General features: G+C 37.8%; 1 protein-coding gene across 7 annotated transcripts in view; it reads left to right on the top strand.

The window, feature by feature from the left end:
* ARID4B (AT-rich interaction domain 4B) overlaps positions 1 to 17,207 on the top strand; it is an 86,688-nt gene that overhangs the window by 51,732 nt on the left and 17,749 nt on the right. For 5 of the 7 annotated variants that reach the window (XM_080997639.1, XM_080997637.1, XM_080997643.1 and 2 more), the window contains exons 11-17: positions 858 to 1,007; positions 2,243 to 2,311; positions 3,779 to 3,873; positions 4,340 to 4,437; positions 5,318 to 5,567; positions 8,490 to 8,647; positions 16,868 to 17,116. In XM_080997639.1, the coding sequence (XP_080853765.1) occupies positions 858 to 1,007; positions 2,243 to 2,311; positions 3,779 to 3,873; positions 4,340 to 4,437; positions 5,318 to 5,567; positions 8,490 to 8,647; positions 16,868 to 17,116 (1,069 nt within the window). Of the gene's footprint in view, positions 1 to 857; positions 1,008 to 2,238; positions 2,312 to 3,778; positions 3,874 to 4,339; positions 4,438 to 5,317; positions 5,568 to 8,489; positions 8,648 to 16,867; positions 17,117 to 17,207 lie in introns of all 7 variants that reach the window. The other 2 variants (XM_080997638.1, XM_080997641.1) reach the window with 2 other exon arrangements.

Here is a 17,207-nt window from a genome sequence, read left to right as displayed (position 1 = left end):
AGCCAGCACCTTTAATTATGTACAGAAATAAATAGGCAGATAGTGGTCTTTTTTCAAGTAGTGACAAGGTATGTTCCCTGCTATTTGTGGCAATTAACAGGTATGCTTGCTACTCAGATCTAACTGAAGTTCCAAGTGTCTTCAAACACATCATAAGAATAGTGGCCAGATCCCACAAGAATTTGTTATATGACCCATAGAGCATTCATTTGCAAGACCAAATCAGTAGGCACACGCAGGCTGCAGACTTGATCCTTTAGGGAGAAGTGCAACTCCATTCTGAACAGGGCAAACTATATCAAGATAGAGGGCACTTTTAATTTTGTATATTTATAAAACTATACCATTTTATCATAGAAGGTAGTGAGAGGTGAGCTGTGATTAAATGAGCACATGGCACTACTTTGATGCACAAAAGTTATGAACTTATACCAGGGGTTTGTCCATGGCTGATGGACTTGTGGCTCCAAGGCAGTCTGCTGAAGGTTTCTTGAAAGTGATATAATAGTATCTAGATATAGCAAATAGTTTTGTAATGCCAAAAGCATAGATCGGTGAATGTGCTTACTGTGAGGTGTTAGCCAAACCCCTTTGGAAGAAAGGTGGGCTTTTTATCTCTTAGGGTGAGGAAAATCCCATGTTCAAATAAAAGTAGGATCACATCACACACTTACCATCTTTTCCTCACAAGGAAAAGGCATATGGCCTGCACCAGTACGTTCCCAAGGAGAAAACATGAACAAGCTCAATTTCTTCTCTTTATGTGTGTTTTACCAAACGGGCCAATTTTTTATATTTTTTTTACATGCAGGAGCAAACTAGACATTCAGTGCTAATAAGTTTCATTCAATTTACAGCTTTTGATCAAGCCTTAGAATTCTGTAAAAACAAAACTGTTCCCAGTAACTGGAAGACTGAGTTGAAAGAGGAAAGCTCCAGTAGCGAAGCAGAAGAGGAGGAGGAAGATGAAAAAGAAAAGGAAGATAACAGCAGCGAAGAAGAGGCAAGTACAGCACTGTAATTTGGTTGAGCCATGAAATATTTCCCGTTTGGAGTATATTGATTGTTGAATTACAGTAGTGGCACAGACAATATCAACCCTTTTATTACATTGTCTTTAGCATACCTCTTCCTTGTATATTGTCCATATTTGTGAACCCTGATTAGTCTAGGAAACCAGTTTTCTTTATGCAACAAAGAAAACTAGCGTGTGATCAGCGTGAACGTCTGCAAGGTGGGGAAAAAACTACCAACAGGGATGGTATATGACCTATATGTTGCAATTTTATTTAAGTTCAAGAAATAGGCAGAATAATTGTGGTAACGAGCATGTTTGACTGGAATAAAGAAGGGACATTATCTCTTATTTGGGTTTGTAAAAAATATATATATTCTGCTGTTACCACAGCTGATATCCTTTAGGGATAAGACATTGAACTAGCAGCATATACGAGTAGGGGAAAAGTTAGTCACACACACCATGATCTGCAAACCCCGCACAGGCATGCATTGAATGACTAAGAATCCTCCTTAATATTAACTTTGTGTTTTGCTAAATCCTGCTTCTAACAAACATGATTAACTGGAACATCAGCAACATCTGCTTTTCTAAATTTTTACTGGAGTTGTTTTGTTGGTTTAAAAAGAAGAAGGAAACTTTAAAAAGTGCAACCCAAAACGCCACTTCCCTCAAAATGGTGCTAAAATATATGTGGAACATCCGTGGAAATGAGTTGGTTTATCTTTCTGCAAAAGTTGCCATCTCCACAATGAAATATTTTTCTCTTGGAGAGGAAAATGGAATTTCAGTTTGACTGCTGTAATTAAATAACAGATAACAAATTTCAATTAATTCACTATTTCAGATTTGCTTTATGTTCTTATTATGGTGCTTTAAGACTGCAGTCCTATATACACTTTTTTGGAAGCAAGTCCCATTCAATTTTCTTCTGAGTAGACATGCAGAAGATTATGCTATAAATATGCATTTATTTGTATTTTGATGGCTCCCCATAGTGAAACTAAACGTTTTCCAATTAAAATACACTTAAAACAGTTATTAGTGTAAGATACAGAGAAATGACGTTTGCCTTCAAAGCCAAAGTACCAAAGCATTATGTAATGGTTCCTGAACTTTTAAAATATAAATGTAATTCCCTGCAATACTTTTTAAAGAAAACTGTGGTGATTAACAGGGCAATCTAACATGTGCTTTTGTTACCATATTGTTTAAATTAGGAAGAAATAGAACCCTTTCCAGAGGAAAGAGAAAACTTCTTACAACAACTCTATAAATTCATGGAAGACAGGGGTAAGCATGTCATTATATTTATCATATAGTTTGTTTTACGCTATAGGGGATGTAGTACAGTATGAGAATGTAGTACACCCCTGAAAACTTGTCTTGTTGCTTTTCATAAAGTGAGTTTCAAAGCTCCGTTGGGGTTTAAACCCTGGTCTCCTAGGTCCTAGCCCAGGGGTGAGGAACCTCTGGTCAAATGTGACTCTTCAAGCCTCTTTCTAGCCTTTGGGGGCCCTGCCAGACCACATTGGCCTTGTTTCATATTTTCCTATGGTGCTTTTCCCCTGGCTGGAATGTATCCTTGAACTCTGATAATCATTCTCCCTTGCTTGGATGGAGGATAGCGAGGGGTGTTGTGCGTATGTTTAGTAGCTAGCCTCCTGTACAAAGATAAAATTTACATCAGTGTTTTGCTTCTAGTCCTGCCCTCATAAAGTTGCCCAGAAGGAAATGCAGCCATAAGGTTCAAAAAGGCTCCCCCGCCCCATTTCAACCACTACATCAGATAGGCCAGTTGAAAGTTGTTCCTTTTAAAAATCAGCACTATCTTTTTGGAAATAAAAATGAATTCTGGCTGGTATAGCACAGCAAAATATTTCATTTATATATATTAAACCTGTTATTTATTTATTTTTCTAAAACATGTATCCTGTTACATGTACATCCAGTTAGTGTTCCCTGGACAGGTTATAGCAGAGTAAAAATGTAATAACAGAACACCAGTTTTAAAATGGAAGAAAAATGCAGCAAGTAAAGAAACAACAGAGTAACTAATAACTTAGCAGTGTGTGTCTGTATTATATACAAGCCTGTACAACCTGTAACCCACCAAAACCAAACACAGCTCACCAGCCAAGTTTTGTGGCCTGCCAGTAGCTTTTGCAATCCTTTGCAGGCAGCTAAAATTGGAAGATTATCAAGCTCTTCATGGCTACCATATGTTGCTGGTGTGTTGTTTTCAACTTTGTGGGTTACAGGTTGCACAGGCCTGAAGAGAAGAATGATTGCAGGGCAAATATTATTTCATTATATTTTGATTTTGAACTGTATCATAATGCCAGTTGTCCAACTGCCCTTTAGTAATCATAGGGCAGAATGAATGGATTTGACAAGAAAGCTGAATTAAATTAATTCATCTCAGCTTTGCAAAGAAGTTCCCTTTGTACCATTTAGCAACTTTTGGAGCCCACACATATTTGATAATGGCTTTTCCAATTACTTGGAAAAACTGTGTAGTATGAGTTCTGTTACATGATTGTTAACTAGGAAGATAAGGCCACAGCTGCAATCGTATGCACATTTCCGTGGAGTAAGCCCCATTGGAATTACCTCTGAGAAAATATGCAGAGTATGCACAGCATATATATGTGGTATAGTCTGGGATTGAGACACTGAACTGATTTATGTGCATTAACACCAATATGAGTTGCTCTTTACAAGCTAAAAAGCCACACTTCAAAATACTTTCTTTCACAGGGACTCCGATTAATAAACGACCTGTTCTTGGATACAGAAACTTGAATCTCTTCAAATTATTCAGACTTGTACATAAGCTTGGAGGATTTGATAATGTAAGTACTATTAATCAGAGTAGAAATAATTTTGCAATTTGAAGAAAAGTTAATAGTGCAGCTTCAAAACCACTAGGAGAGGAGATTTGTAGATGATGAGGTGGACATCACACTAAGGACTCTTTATGCATTAATTTTTCTAAGACTCTCTTTCTAGGTTAAAAAAGAAAGCAGCTTGTAATAGTAGTTTAGTATGAAGTCTGCAGTCATTACATATACCCAATTATCTGAGTGTTAACCCCATAGAAGACAGGCTTACTTCAAAATACATAGGTATTATCTGTGCACAGGAGATGGAAGTGAATTTGAATACTCTTAAAGTATGGGCATCTAATTTTTGTGTGTGCTATTTTAGACCCTTAAAGTTCAGAATAAATTATTTATTTAGACACTTGTGCAGAATTATTCATTTAAACATAGACATAATGCTTTTTCTTGGGATAACAATTTTCATTCTGCTTTATAGATTGAAAGTGGAGCAGTCTGGAAGCAAGTATATCAGGATCTTGGGATCCCTGTCTTGAACTCCGCCGCTGGATATAATGTTAAATGTGCATACAAAAAGTAAGTAGATCTGTATATATAAAATTGTGTGCTTTGCTTTGATACTCAATGTTGAATGCTTCATCTCAGCCAAAAGAAACATTGCATAGGTATTCTGTTTTAAAGCTGTCATCATTTAAATAAATAAAAAAAAGATAATAGGCTATATTCAGTTGTGTTTCTTCAGTCACGAACAGCTTTGTTTCAGTGGAGCCTTCCATGAACAATACAATGTGGAAAGTAGTTTTCATTGATTCCCCCTGCTGTCTGCAACCCTTGCTCTAAAGGGTTAGACGATCTATGGAACAGCATGGGAGGTGGTATAAGGGGCTTCAGGAGAAAGGCGGGATTTGCAAAAATCATATCCTTCCTGCATTTCCAGAAACATCCACAGAGCAAAGAACCCAGTACTCTCACAGTGCAATCCTAATACTGTACTCGTGTGTATTCATTCAGAAATAAGTCACATCAACAGGGCTTACTCCCAAATAGGAGGATACAATTCTAATTAAGGTGTCTTTATCTATTTTGGCTGTATCATGCTATGTGTAGTAGTAACTACCCAAATCAAGTCTGCTGTTCTGGCAGCTAACCGTAAGTCCTCTTTCAAATTTGTTTGGAAAGTTATTAAATTTTATTCCTGAGCTTCCATGTTGCTAGACTAACCAGACTCAACATAACTTTTTTTCAGGTATTTCTTTCAAAAACAAGTTGACATTTGGGGGCAGTTAAAACAACAACAACAACACAATTTTGAGCTGGTACCATGTTGTTGGTTTCTTTTAAAAAACAAAGCAATCTTAAACCATTATTTAGCAAATTAATTTACATCCTTAAAAGTGTAGTTGTCTCATAAACCAAACTATGGTGAACTAATCATTATGTTATTGTCATCTTTTAGATACCTCTATGGCTTTGAAGAGTACTGTACATCAGCTAATGTTGAATTTAAAATGGCATTACCAGAGAAAATAGTGAGCCAGCCCTGTAAGGACCTTGAAAAAGATATGAAGAAGCATGAAGAAACTGAGCAAAATATAAAAGAAATAAAGGTGGAATCTGAAGAAAGAGATGATGAAGTAATGAGGAAACAACAAGACACACAAGCTGAGAATGAGAGTGAAAGAAAAGAAAATGATACGTCCTCCTTGGTAAGAGCTGTTCCATTATTTTTTGTAGATTTTGTAAAATATATCATTGTGTTCTGTTAAAGTAAGCTGAAATAACATTTGAGTGGATATTGTGCCTATAAAGTAAAGTGTTTTATTCTAGCATTAATATACTGTTTGCTAGTTTTGCTACATTTCTCAAAGTATTAATGTCATTTTCAGAGCTGATAAGAACCTGTTGCAGTCCAGATTCACTTTGACAAAAGAAATACCTTTGTGGGTGTCTTGCAGAGTTCTAAAGAAGGCCCTAAAAACTCTGTTTAGGCAGAAATCAAACACTGTTGTGTCTGCTATATCTAGACCTCATTTGGCAATTGTGTCCCAGGATCCGAACCAGACTTTTGTCCTCACACCAAGCCCCTTTGCGCCTCCTTTTGCTAAGCTCCGTTAAGCTAGGAAGTCTCAAGCTACGAAACTGATAACACAGTTTGAAAGTTCCTTACATTCACATGACCTTACAAATTCCTTGTAGCTATAATTTGCACCATGTGGAAAATCAGAGCTCCATGTTCCTGATGTTCTCCTGGTCAAAAATATCTGGAAAGTTACGGGTGAACAGTGTTTCCTACAATATTTATGTTCCTTTTTCCGTTGAGCAGAGATGTTGTAAGGTAGGATGAGAGCTCCCTCTAGCACAGCTAAATTAGAGGTTTCTGCTCTTCAGCTCCCAGCAGTTTTTACTGCTTTCACGTTGTGAGATTGTATCTCACATTCTCCATTCATCTTTGCTTAGAGTTGTGTTTTGTCTACAGTTTTCGGAGCTTATCTTTATGACATTGTTGCTTATCATTTGTTGTTAGTGCTTCTGTGCTTATTTGGGGGAAGGTTGCGTTGATGCTGTTTCTCTCTTAGGGAGACCCATGAATTTTTGTCTTGATGTACAGTGCTTGATTGTGTGTGAGTTTTTGGGTTTCTTATGTGCCTTACCACTTTCCACTCTTTCTGCTCTGTATTTTCCCTTCACCACCTCCCCTGCTGCTTGTCCCTGGTTTAAAGTGAACTACCCTCCACCCCCAGTGTCCGAATTTTGTTTTTGGTCAATGGAGGGGATATTTCCTCCCCTCCGGAACTCCGACATTTTTTCACAGTTCTCCTCCAGCAGCTCTGTAGTTTTTTTAAATTTAATATTTTTGCTGATCACCCATTAGATCTCAGTAATCAGCTACAGCTACTCTGGGGCTATGGGCAAGATAAAGCAGTTGAAGGCTAAAGCCCTTAAGGGAGTGTATAAATCAGCTCATAAACACCGTGCTTCTGGATGGCATTGACCTTTACTGTCATGGGCACAAAACCTGGTTCTGTCTCTGTTGGCATGGATACCATGGCTGAGAGGACTGATACTGCTAAAGCACTCATGCATAAGATGGGCCACCCAAAGATGTCTGGTTCAGTTTCCCACGCTTTTCAGATTGATTGTGATAAGGAACCTCTGTGTAAAGAATGGGTGCACCTTAGAACCCTCTGAAAACTTCCTCTAAAGAGGATTTTTGGGGGATTTGATGTGGCATTATCTGTGAATAAAAATATTACTCACTTTTCAGATATGCAAACATATCAAAAGAAAGAGGTGCCCTAAGTCATGGAGTATTGCGGTCATACCAATAGTGCATACATAACGCAGGTTGCGCTATGGTCTAAACCACTGAGCCTCTTGGGCTTTCCAATCAGAAGTCAGCGGTTTGAATCCCCACGATGGGGTGAGCTCCCGTTGCTCAGTCCCAGCTCCTGCCAACCTAGCAGTTCAAAAGCACGCTAGTGCAAGTAGATAAATAGGTACTTCTGCGGCAGGAAGGTAAACGGTGTTTCCGTGCGCTCTGGTTTCAGTCACAGTGTTCTGTTGCACCAGAAGCTATTTAGTCATGCTGGCCACATACTCAGAAAGCTGTCTGTGGACAAATGCCAGCTCCCTCGGCCTGATAGCAAGATGAGTGTCTCAACCCCATAGTTGCCTTTGACTGGACTTAACTGTCCGGGGTCCTTTACCTTTTACCTTAGTGCATACATGAGACTGCAGCGTTATCTTTAAATGCTCTGTGCTATGCTCCGGCCTGGGTGAGCCCTCGTTCCTTTACAAGAGATTGCCATATTAATACTTACATCTCTGCAGGGGCACTTTTGAGAGACACGCGCTTCACCATGTGTTTCCAGGGATATAGGCAGCCAAGACCCACCTTATTTTGGGTAATTTGGACACATGAATAGTACTTTTCTTTGAGTGAAAAGATGTTATTATAGCCTTACCCTACCATTCACTATTTGGTTTTTTCTTATCTGATTGAATATGTATCTGGATTGCCTTGTGTGCTGGAGCAGGGAACTGCTCAATGTGTGGTGTTGTTGCTACATGTTGTTGGTATGTTTTCTTACTAGTGTGTTGAGTGCCGAATGGGGGCCTGCACTCGCAGCTTGGGGGCCAGCTGAGAGGATAAATCTCTAATTTAGCTGCAGTGGTGCTTGCAAGTGCTTGAGAGAGCTCTCATTCTACTTTAGAACATCCTTTCACTAAAAAATACCCTTCACAGGTAAAACCAATGGTTTTGTTTCAGCAGCCTGGACATGGATCAAGGGACAACATTCATGATCCGATGTGAATTGCAGCAGTACTTCCTTAGAGTTGTGTTATTATTTCATGAAAATGATTTACAATATAATAAATCATATATAAAACAGCAATATATATATAAACAGTTAAACAATTGCATAAATAAAAACAATTTTTTAAAAGTTTACACAGAGAGAGAGAGACAGACAGAGAGTTTAAAACAACATTAGCACATATATAAAATCAATTCAAATCCAGTATAGATACCAACAGAGAAAATGGCTGGTGCAGATTCTTCCTAATTGAAAACTAACAGGTTTTTTTTCAATTGTGAGCTATATCAATGTTTTTATTTCTCCTAGGAAAGCAAAAAAGGTTTTCAGGAATCACACACTGACCAGGAAAAGGAATTAAGAATACTGAAAACAGATGAAGCCAATGTGGAACATAAAGAGGATGAGAAGAGTAAGGACTTGGAAAATCAGAATACCAGTCTTGAAACGGAAGAGAGGGAGAAAAAGTAAGAATCTTTTCTTTTCAGCTAAAACCTATGTATGAGGGGAGCAATACTGGGCTTCAAATCTGAGTTGCCTTTGATCTCTAAAAGATCAAAGAGGAACTAGAATTTAAGAGGAACTAGATAACTTAGGCTGTAATCCCAGCCTCATTTACCTCAGAGTAAGTCTTACTGAATTCATTGAGACTTACTTTTGTCAACTTGTTTAGGAAAGCAGCCTTTATGTCAAAAAGCTCAATGAATACCATCTTATTTTGGTGCTTCTTTTTGTCGGAGATGTCCAGTTAAATTGCTTCATTATTCTGAATACTATAGAGATTGTGTAAGAGAAGTCATCTGCTGTCTTCTGATAAAAAGATAATTAAGAGTGATGGGGAAGCAGCCATAGGCCTCTCTGGTCCAGCATTCTGTTCTCACAGTGGTCATCCAGATACCCATGGCAGGCCTGCAGTCAGGGCCGGGTTGCAGCAGCACTCTTCACATTGGTAATCATGGACTTCAATACTGAAAGATATGCGTGGAGTAGGATTGAAAGCTGGAAGAATTGTGTAGGAGAATTTAAAAGAAAAAGGTGTGGGGAAAGCTAAACAATAAATTGTGGGCAAAAAAAAAGTTACAGTAGGGGTTCTCAAACTTTCTGCCCACAAGGCTCATTTAAATTTCTTGAGGCCCACAAGTCACAAAATGGTGCAGTGGCAGAGCCAGTCACAAAATGGTGACAGATGGAACAGTTTGGCATAATCAGCTGACAGTTGCTGACATCATTTTCTACTGATATCAAATCCATCTTTGGAAATTGCTGACATCTTTGTCACAGCATTTTCCTTGTGGCAAGGAGTTCCATAGCTCAGTTTTCCTCAGGTTAAGTACAGACATTTGCTCTGTAGGTATTGTGACTCAGCCTCCCTATTTTTGGCAGAGTTTGCTTCTTCAGAGGCTCTTTAAGTGGAGAAGGTTTTTTCTTTTACATTTGCCCCTTCACACTCCCACATGCCTCTAAAGTATTTTTACTGTCTCATCTTACCACAGTTACTGATCTTCTCCCATTTTCCTTTCACACTCAACTTGTACCTTATTCACACATACCCAGCCACCTGCTGTTTCTTTCAGCCCTTCCTCCTTCATCCTTTTGCATTAATTTCTTCCTCCTACAACAGTTTTCCTCTCATTCTCTTACTTTCTATTTCTATCTTATAAAAATATTAACCTATAATCTCACCTTTAACACCTCCCCTTACCCTTCCCCCTCAGAGGAGGGAGACCTTCCTTCCAATTCCAGCTTTTCCCAGTCTTTACTCAACATGCAATGAATTTTTGACACTCAGCCAACTGAGAAACACTGAGTTATAGGTTGGAGTTTTTAAAGATTTGGCTCATCTGGTGCGCCAGCAAAAGGAAAGCGACGATTTCTTATCCAGAAATCAACTGAATATAGATCAGCACTCCATAAATTTATTCTACTGGAAGGCGACAACATCAGTAGAACTGATGGTACCGCTACTTTGTTGAAGCACCTGATCAAGTAATTGTCTTGATCTGCCAAGACTTCCCTAATTTTGCTGCTATGGTGTGACAACTATGTTGAACATCCAAATGAAATTATTTTATTGCCATTCTGCTTCTGAAATAAATATAGGAGTATCTATTATCAGCGTGTCATGCATGTGACTAGATTCAGGTCGACAGCCTATCTGAGTAGTTGACCCTCAGACATGCATAAAGGTGTGGTGTGCCTTTCAGGCAAAATGATAATCGACTGATCATTTTTATGTATATAAAAAATAATGCTCCCCTTTTTTTGAAATGCAGATTGACATGTATGGTATGTTGGAATTGACCCATTGTGTTCTCATATTTTGGTATCATGTAGAGTTCACTGCTTAATGATATTGAAGTGTATGGATTTCTTTATTGTGAATTAATCTTTCTGGCACTTTTTTTTTTTTTTTTTTGGAAAGTATAGCTTTTTCCAGTTCAGGTTTCAGATATTTTTAGTGGGACTAATGAGTTTATTTACAATTCTCACTTTTACACTTGTAGTTTGTACCTATCTTAAGTTTGTATATTTGACTACAGTGAGAATTGTGTCTGCTGTTACCAGTTCAGTGTATTACATGATTTCTGTGTTGGGGGCTGCTTATTACGAGGACCTGTGAGGAATGTGGCGAAATAATGTAAAAAAGAGCTAGTCAGGAAAGTCACTGAAGGGAAGCATTGTGGGGGAAGAGTATTTCTTGTGGAGCTGTTTGTAAGAGGTTTTTTGCAATGAAGGGAGGAATATACATGCCCTTTTCTTGCGCATGCTCTAGGCTTAGATAAGTAACAATGTGCTCCTTGTATACATGTTTTTACAGAAGATGCAAATGTAACCGTGCACTGTATTGTCTCATAAAAAGTAGCACTCACATTCCTGTTTACTACTACTAATATTAGTACTTCGTTCTGCTATGTTGGGGATCTACAAGCCGTGGCCTGATGTGGCCCCTGTTGTGTTTTTGTGTAGTATAAGCTATTGTTTTTCAAAACAATATCATTATCTCAGACACACTTCTTGATTTGACAAACAAGTATAATATCACTGTATATCTAGTATATGTTAATAATGTGATTAAAACTTTGGTTGTTAGTATCTTGATTTGGGGCTTAGGAACACTTCACTAGAGCACTTCACTGTGTAAGTTTTGTATATCAGAGTTACTGTATCTGAACATATTTTTTGCTACATAGAGCTTTCTTTCTTTCTTTCTTTCTTTCTTTCTTTCTTTCTTTCTTTCTACACTTGATAATCTTTAGCAATTTCGATTCACTAGTGATTTGCCTTAGAATAGGCAGTCTTGTGCTGTTAGCCACTTTTTTTGTTCAGGAGCATGCTAGCCATTGCATTGCCTCAATTCTGTGGTGGCTTTCAGTCAGGATTGCAGTGGACTGTTTAGTCCCACATATAAAAATACTTATCAAGACAACCCTCAGCTTTGTACACTCTTTCATATCTGCAAACACTGTTATCTGATTTCTTGCAAGTTACACATGTAATTGAATAATCTCGGGTACAACTACATACAAAGATTGTATCTGCGGCCTGTAATGACCATACTGTTAAAATGCATAGATCAGACACGAGTCTTTTGTGTGGTTCTACTCTCATCAAAACCTTATGGAAGTATAGTTTGTTTTGTTTTTAAAAACCCCCACTAATCCTGAGGTTAGCAACTTTTAGCTAAATAGCTTCATTGAAATAAAATAGCTATTGTGGGATAAGGTAGTAAAGAGAACCACGGCTGTTTGGATTTAATTGAAATGAAGAGCATTTTAGCATATTGGGATACAAAAGGAGGCTTTTGTACAAGTTGTTCTGTTGTCTTTGCTCTTCCCAGAACATACATTAATTTATGTGGTTGTTACAAATGGGTTTAAAATAATGTGTAGATCATGTATCCAGTACTTGTGTTTTGCACATTTTGCCTCTTGTATTCTAGTCACAAATATATAAATTCTAACATTTTGAAAGCTCTGATTCCTCAGGCCCTGGTTCTTTAGGCTATAAGTTTATTAGTGTTTGGTCTGGGACAATTACAATTGTGAGTTGCAATAGTGATGGGCGTCATATTTTTTCTACAGAACAGATTTCTTATGCTTTGCTATATTTGTGTTTTGCTTCTGTGACTCATGATATAGTAATGCTTGGACACAGATTTACAAGTTACGGGGGGCGGGGTGGCAATCTGATAAAGCTAATGATAGATACGACTTCGTGAATCAGTGATTGAAATCTATGGAATGTTTAATGATAATGATAATTAATAAATTAAGCAGTATAGCTATGCTTCTTTCATAGTCTTTGAGATTAGCTATGGTGTGCTTCCATCAGGAAATTAGTTAATTGTTGCAAAGTCAAAATTGCCACAATCTGTCCCCACTACCACCTTTTAAGGATAGTCCAAAAGACTGACAGAACTTGTGTAGCTGTGCAGACATTGCCTCTCTCTTCCTTTTCATGGAATACATTTTAAAGTGCAGAAAACTTCCGAATGCTATTTGGTTAGCCTGTGAAACTGTGATAACAGTTACTCGTCATCCTGGAAAAAAGTGACAAGTGGGGTGCCTCAAGGTTCTGTCCTGGGCCCATTGTAATTTGGATTAAGGTGCTCATAAATCTGCAGGTAACACCAAACTGGGAGGGATAGCCAATGCTGCTGAGTAACAGAATCGGGATTCAAGATGAGATTAACAGATTGGGGAACTGGGCCCAAACTAACAAAATGAATTTCAGTAGGCACAAACGTTAGGTTCTGCACTTAGGCAGGAAGAACCAGCTGCTTTTCCTAAAAATGCAAAGAGCAAAATGGACTTCATCTTCCATGATGGGACTTTCCCTTCCTCCCCTTCCCTCTGCAGCCTTCCCCCCCTCCCCTCTGCAGCCTCCCCCCCCACTCCCTAAATGTTAGAGCAGATTTTGGGGGCATGGAGTGTACTGAATGGGTGAAGAGGGGAAAGGGAAATCCCATTGTGCAAGTCGAAGCCTGTGCCGTTCACACAGATGACATCATTGGTTAATCATTTTGTACAATCACATTTATAGGACCAATAAGATGAGTATCGTAAGGGGCAATAGAAAATGACTTGCGCTGATCGAGCCTCATTGATTTCTACCAGATACTGTTGTTGAGTGTACTTGGTTTGAAATGAGGAAACTTCACAGGATACTGTGCTATGCTCACAATGATTGGGGGGGGGGGGGAGATTCAAGTTAGTTAGGCATATCAAAGTGCTGCTTGATATACTTATTTCAGTTGAATTGCATTATTGATTATATAGGAGTGAAGTGTTCGGTTCCTTAGATTGCGTTTCTGGAGATTTTCAAAAGATGTTTCTCAAGAGAGCAATTATCGGAGTAAATGATGTATACTATGCAAAATGGCCACTAATGCAGAAGTAACAGAGTAGTTTGAAATTTGGAAGAGGGATTTACCCTAAGCAGACTCCAGAGACAATTAATATTTTTCCTCTTTCAAATATGATCAGAACGATTACTACATTGTGATAGTAAATCCTTTATACACTAACTAATATTCAGGCTCGCCTTTTAACAGTATTTACTTTGATGATTATCAAGTGTGTCTGTTCCCTATAAACCTTTTAACGTAGTTGCAGTTTTCTGTTGTCGCTGGCTGGTTTCTTTCACTTTGCTTTTCTGAAGGTTGAAGCTCCTGTTCTTTGGGACAGTTTTTACTTGAACTGCTTGAGGCAGCTTACATATGGGAACTGCTTGCATCATCATCTTACTGTGTTATCTTATTGATGTATTTTGGGACCCATCGTTCTAATGAACTGACCTTTCAGTTGTTTGCTTTACAACACTACCATTTAGCCAAAATCTTCACTTTACTGGAGTTTTAAAAATCCTATTTAAAAGCTTATAGACAACATCATCTGCTATGCAAATGCTTTTTATATTAGGTTTACCAGTGTCTGGAATACAAGAAATCTAGCTTCTGTCTGTATGCAGATACATAAAGTAAGGTTTCTTGAAGGCATACTGGCCTATCCTGGCAACATTTTCCCTCAGGACTTCTGCTTCATGGTATTCAGCGCTTTGCTTCTTTTCTGTATGGCAAGATTTTCAATCTGGGAATAGAATGCTGTGGTCTTCATAGTACAGATCTATTTTTAAAAAATCTATTGAAAAACTTGGAGGCATGTATTCTTGACAGTTCTGCTGTTCCCTGACGTGAATATTCTTGACATTGGTTGCTTCTTTGTATCTTCCATCTGTGATTGCAAATCACTCTTCACCCCTTTTAAACATATATATTAAAAAATGATCTCCGCTTTAACTTTCTTATGCATCCTGGTATTTGGTTCCAGAAGATGTTATAACTTGCTCTGAGGATTTGAGGATTATTTAATTTGCTGAGATTTTCACGCTTCCATAATTTTTTCAAGCTTTTAAATATTATTATTTTTTGCTGCATTGAAGGTTAGATACTCACTTTAAAAGCAAAAGAGTGAGAACTAAAGGGCGCCAATGGCTGTGTTTTGCCTTTTCCTGATTTATATAATTAAGATTTCATAATAACTTAATACGAAAAATGCACATAATATTTAAAAAATAGAATTTTCTGTTTAACAGGAACTTATTCATTAGTGTGCTGCCTAATATTTAATAGATTTGTGTTTTTTAAAAAGAATTGAAAGCACTGATGTTTTAAAATTGATGTTGGAAAGCAGGGGACAGATGAGAGAGAAATGCTGAAATCTATGCAAGTGTCCCTAGATCCCTTTTAGATGAGAAACTGAAATTCAGTTACTAACCCCGCACACCCAATAGTGTTTTTTGTTAGCTTTTTAAATTACAGAATGGCTTTATGCTCCCACCCCTTGTGCTGCAAAACAAAATCAATACATTTTGAGATGATCATTCCTCAGGGTCCCTTCTAATTCTTTGAAAAGGTGTGGCTGAATATGCTGCATGGGGCGGGGGGGGGGAGAGACTGTTGTATGACAAACAATTGAAATGGGGGAGAACATGCTTGTTGAGCTCCAAATCCCTACAGTTGTTTCATTGATATTCCCATTGAAGACACATTGGCAAATTAAGGTTTAGCTTGTTCTTTCTGGGAGATTGATCCCTTTTTATGTGGGAAAAGCATCTGAATTACAATGAAATTTGTATCCTTGGAACACTGGGAGAGGAAACCATATTACATTCATTTAGATGAGAAAGGGCTTTTTCTATATGAAATACTAAAAATTAAAGTTTAGATTATAAATTTCTTGCACAGCCTCTTTCTCTTGCTGTAACTTGTTCAAAAACATTTTACTATGGTTTTGAATTTTCTCCAAGAAGTGCTTACTTATTAAGCGTAATGAAGTAAGTACATTGCCAAATCCAGTATATTATTGGAGACAAATTAGAATGCATGTGTGTAACATAGGAGAGAAAACATGCATAACTTAAACTATCTGTTCTGGTCACAGCACTTGCCACTGGGTATGAGAAAAACTGCTTTTTATACTCAACAAAGGCTTGGTTCTTCAGCAGCAGAAACTGCTATGGCAAAAACAGCTAGGGAGAGCTTCAGCTGCACATGTGGTTCTCTTTCATCCAACTTCTCCCTCTTTGGATTTTTGTCAAGGCTTGTGAAAAATAGCCGCCAATTTTGGATGCTTGCCTCTTCAAAAGTCATGATTAAATTCAGCGGGAAATGTGCCATACTTCCTGCCCATGACTTCTAGGGAGAGGACCTGAAAAAAATATCTGTTATTTAAAATTCATAAATATTGGGTTGAGTTTTTAATTTTGAAAACTTAGACCACTACTTTCTTTGTCATGACCAGGATCCAAAGAGCTATTTTATATGTGCCCAAGGGTGTGGGTGTGCCCATTGAGATTTTAAATAGATACACACCTGCCTTCTTCATCACAAGCTCATTTTGAAATTCATCCCAATGTCAAAAGAGTTTTAACCATGAGGCTTGGGTTGCTACTGCTTTCAGTGTGCGAAATTAATTGCACAATTTTTTGAATTGAGGCCTTAGCAACGAAAGCATACCTCTGCTTTTAAAGCAGTCCTTTGCCAATTAATGTTATGTTCCAAAACAAAAAAAAAAGACCTCAGTGTATACTCAGTTGGTAGAGCATGGGTCGTGGGTTCAAGCCCCACATTGGGCAAAAGATTTCTGCATTGCAAGGGGTTGGATTAGATGACCTTTGTGGTCCCTTCCAACTCTACAACTCTAGGATTCTATGTTCTGAAAACTAGTTATGTATGAAGCACAAAGTGAAAAATTCAAATACATTCTATAGGGAGAGACAGAGAAATATGGGCCCAAGATGCGGGGGGAAGAGGTCTCCGCTAGGGATAGACAGTTTCAGTAGCATCTTGGCTTATCTTTAATCTTGGCTGCATCTTTAATCTTCATAGATGGTGGTAAACGTTTTTTTCATTAAAACAAGTCATCTTTTTAAAATCTTCTGTAAGTTTTAAAGCTACTTTCTGTCACTATTCTGAATGCTAAATTCTTGTCTATATTCTTGTCAGTTGACAATATAAATTAAAAATTCTCATCTTTTAAGGGATTTCATATATATTTACATATATATATATGGAGCCTGCTGTTCTTCACCCTCTATGCATCCGCAGTATTAATCAATATACGCCATTTGGCACAGAACATTTTTTCCAATCTTTTTATTAACTGACATTTTTTAAACCTTTCAAGCAATGGCACCATTAAGGAGGAAGAAGAAGATGAAGAAGAAGCAGAAGAGGAGGAGGAAGAAGAGGAAGATGACAACAATGACAACAATGAGGAAGAAGAAGAATTTGAGTGTTATCCACCAGGCATGAAAGTCCAAGTGCGGTATGGACGAGGGAAAAATCAAAAAATGTATGAAGCTAGTATTAAAGATTCTGATATTGAAGGTGGAGAAGTCCTTTACTTGGTGCACTACTGCGGATGGAATGTGAGGTAATTGAGATTTAGCTAGTGATTACTTCCTTACAAATACTTCTAAAATACACTTGTGTGTTTTAAAGCACACTGAATATTGAATTTTTTT

The sequence above is a fragment of the Podarcis pityusensis genome, assembly GCF_964106645.2.
Source record: "Podarcis pityusensis genome assembly, chromosome: 3".
Classification (NCBI taxonomy): Eukaryota; Metazoa; Chordata; class Lepidosauria; order Squamata; family Lacertidae; genus Podarcis; species Podarcis pityusensis.
The sequence above is the reverse complement of the archived record's forward strand: the minus strand, read 5'-3'. Positions and strand labels throughout refer to the sequence as shown.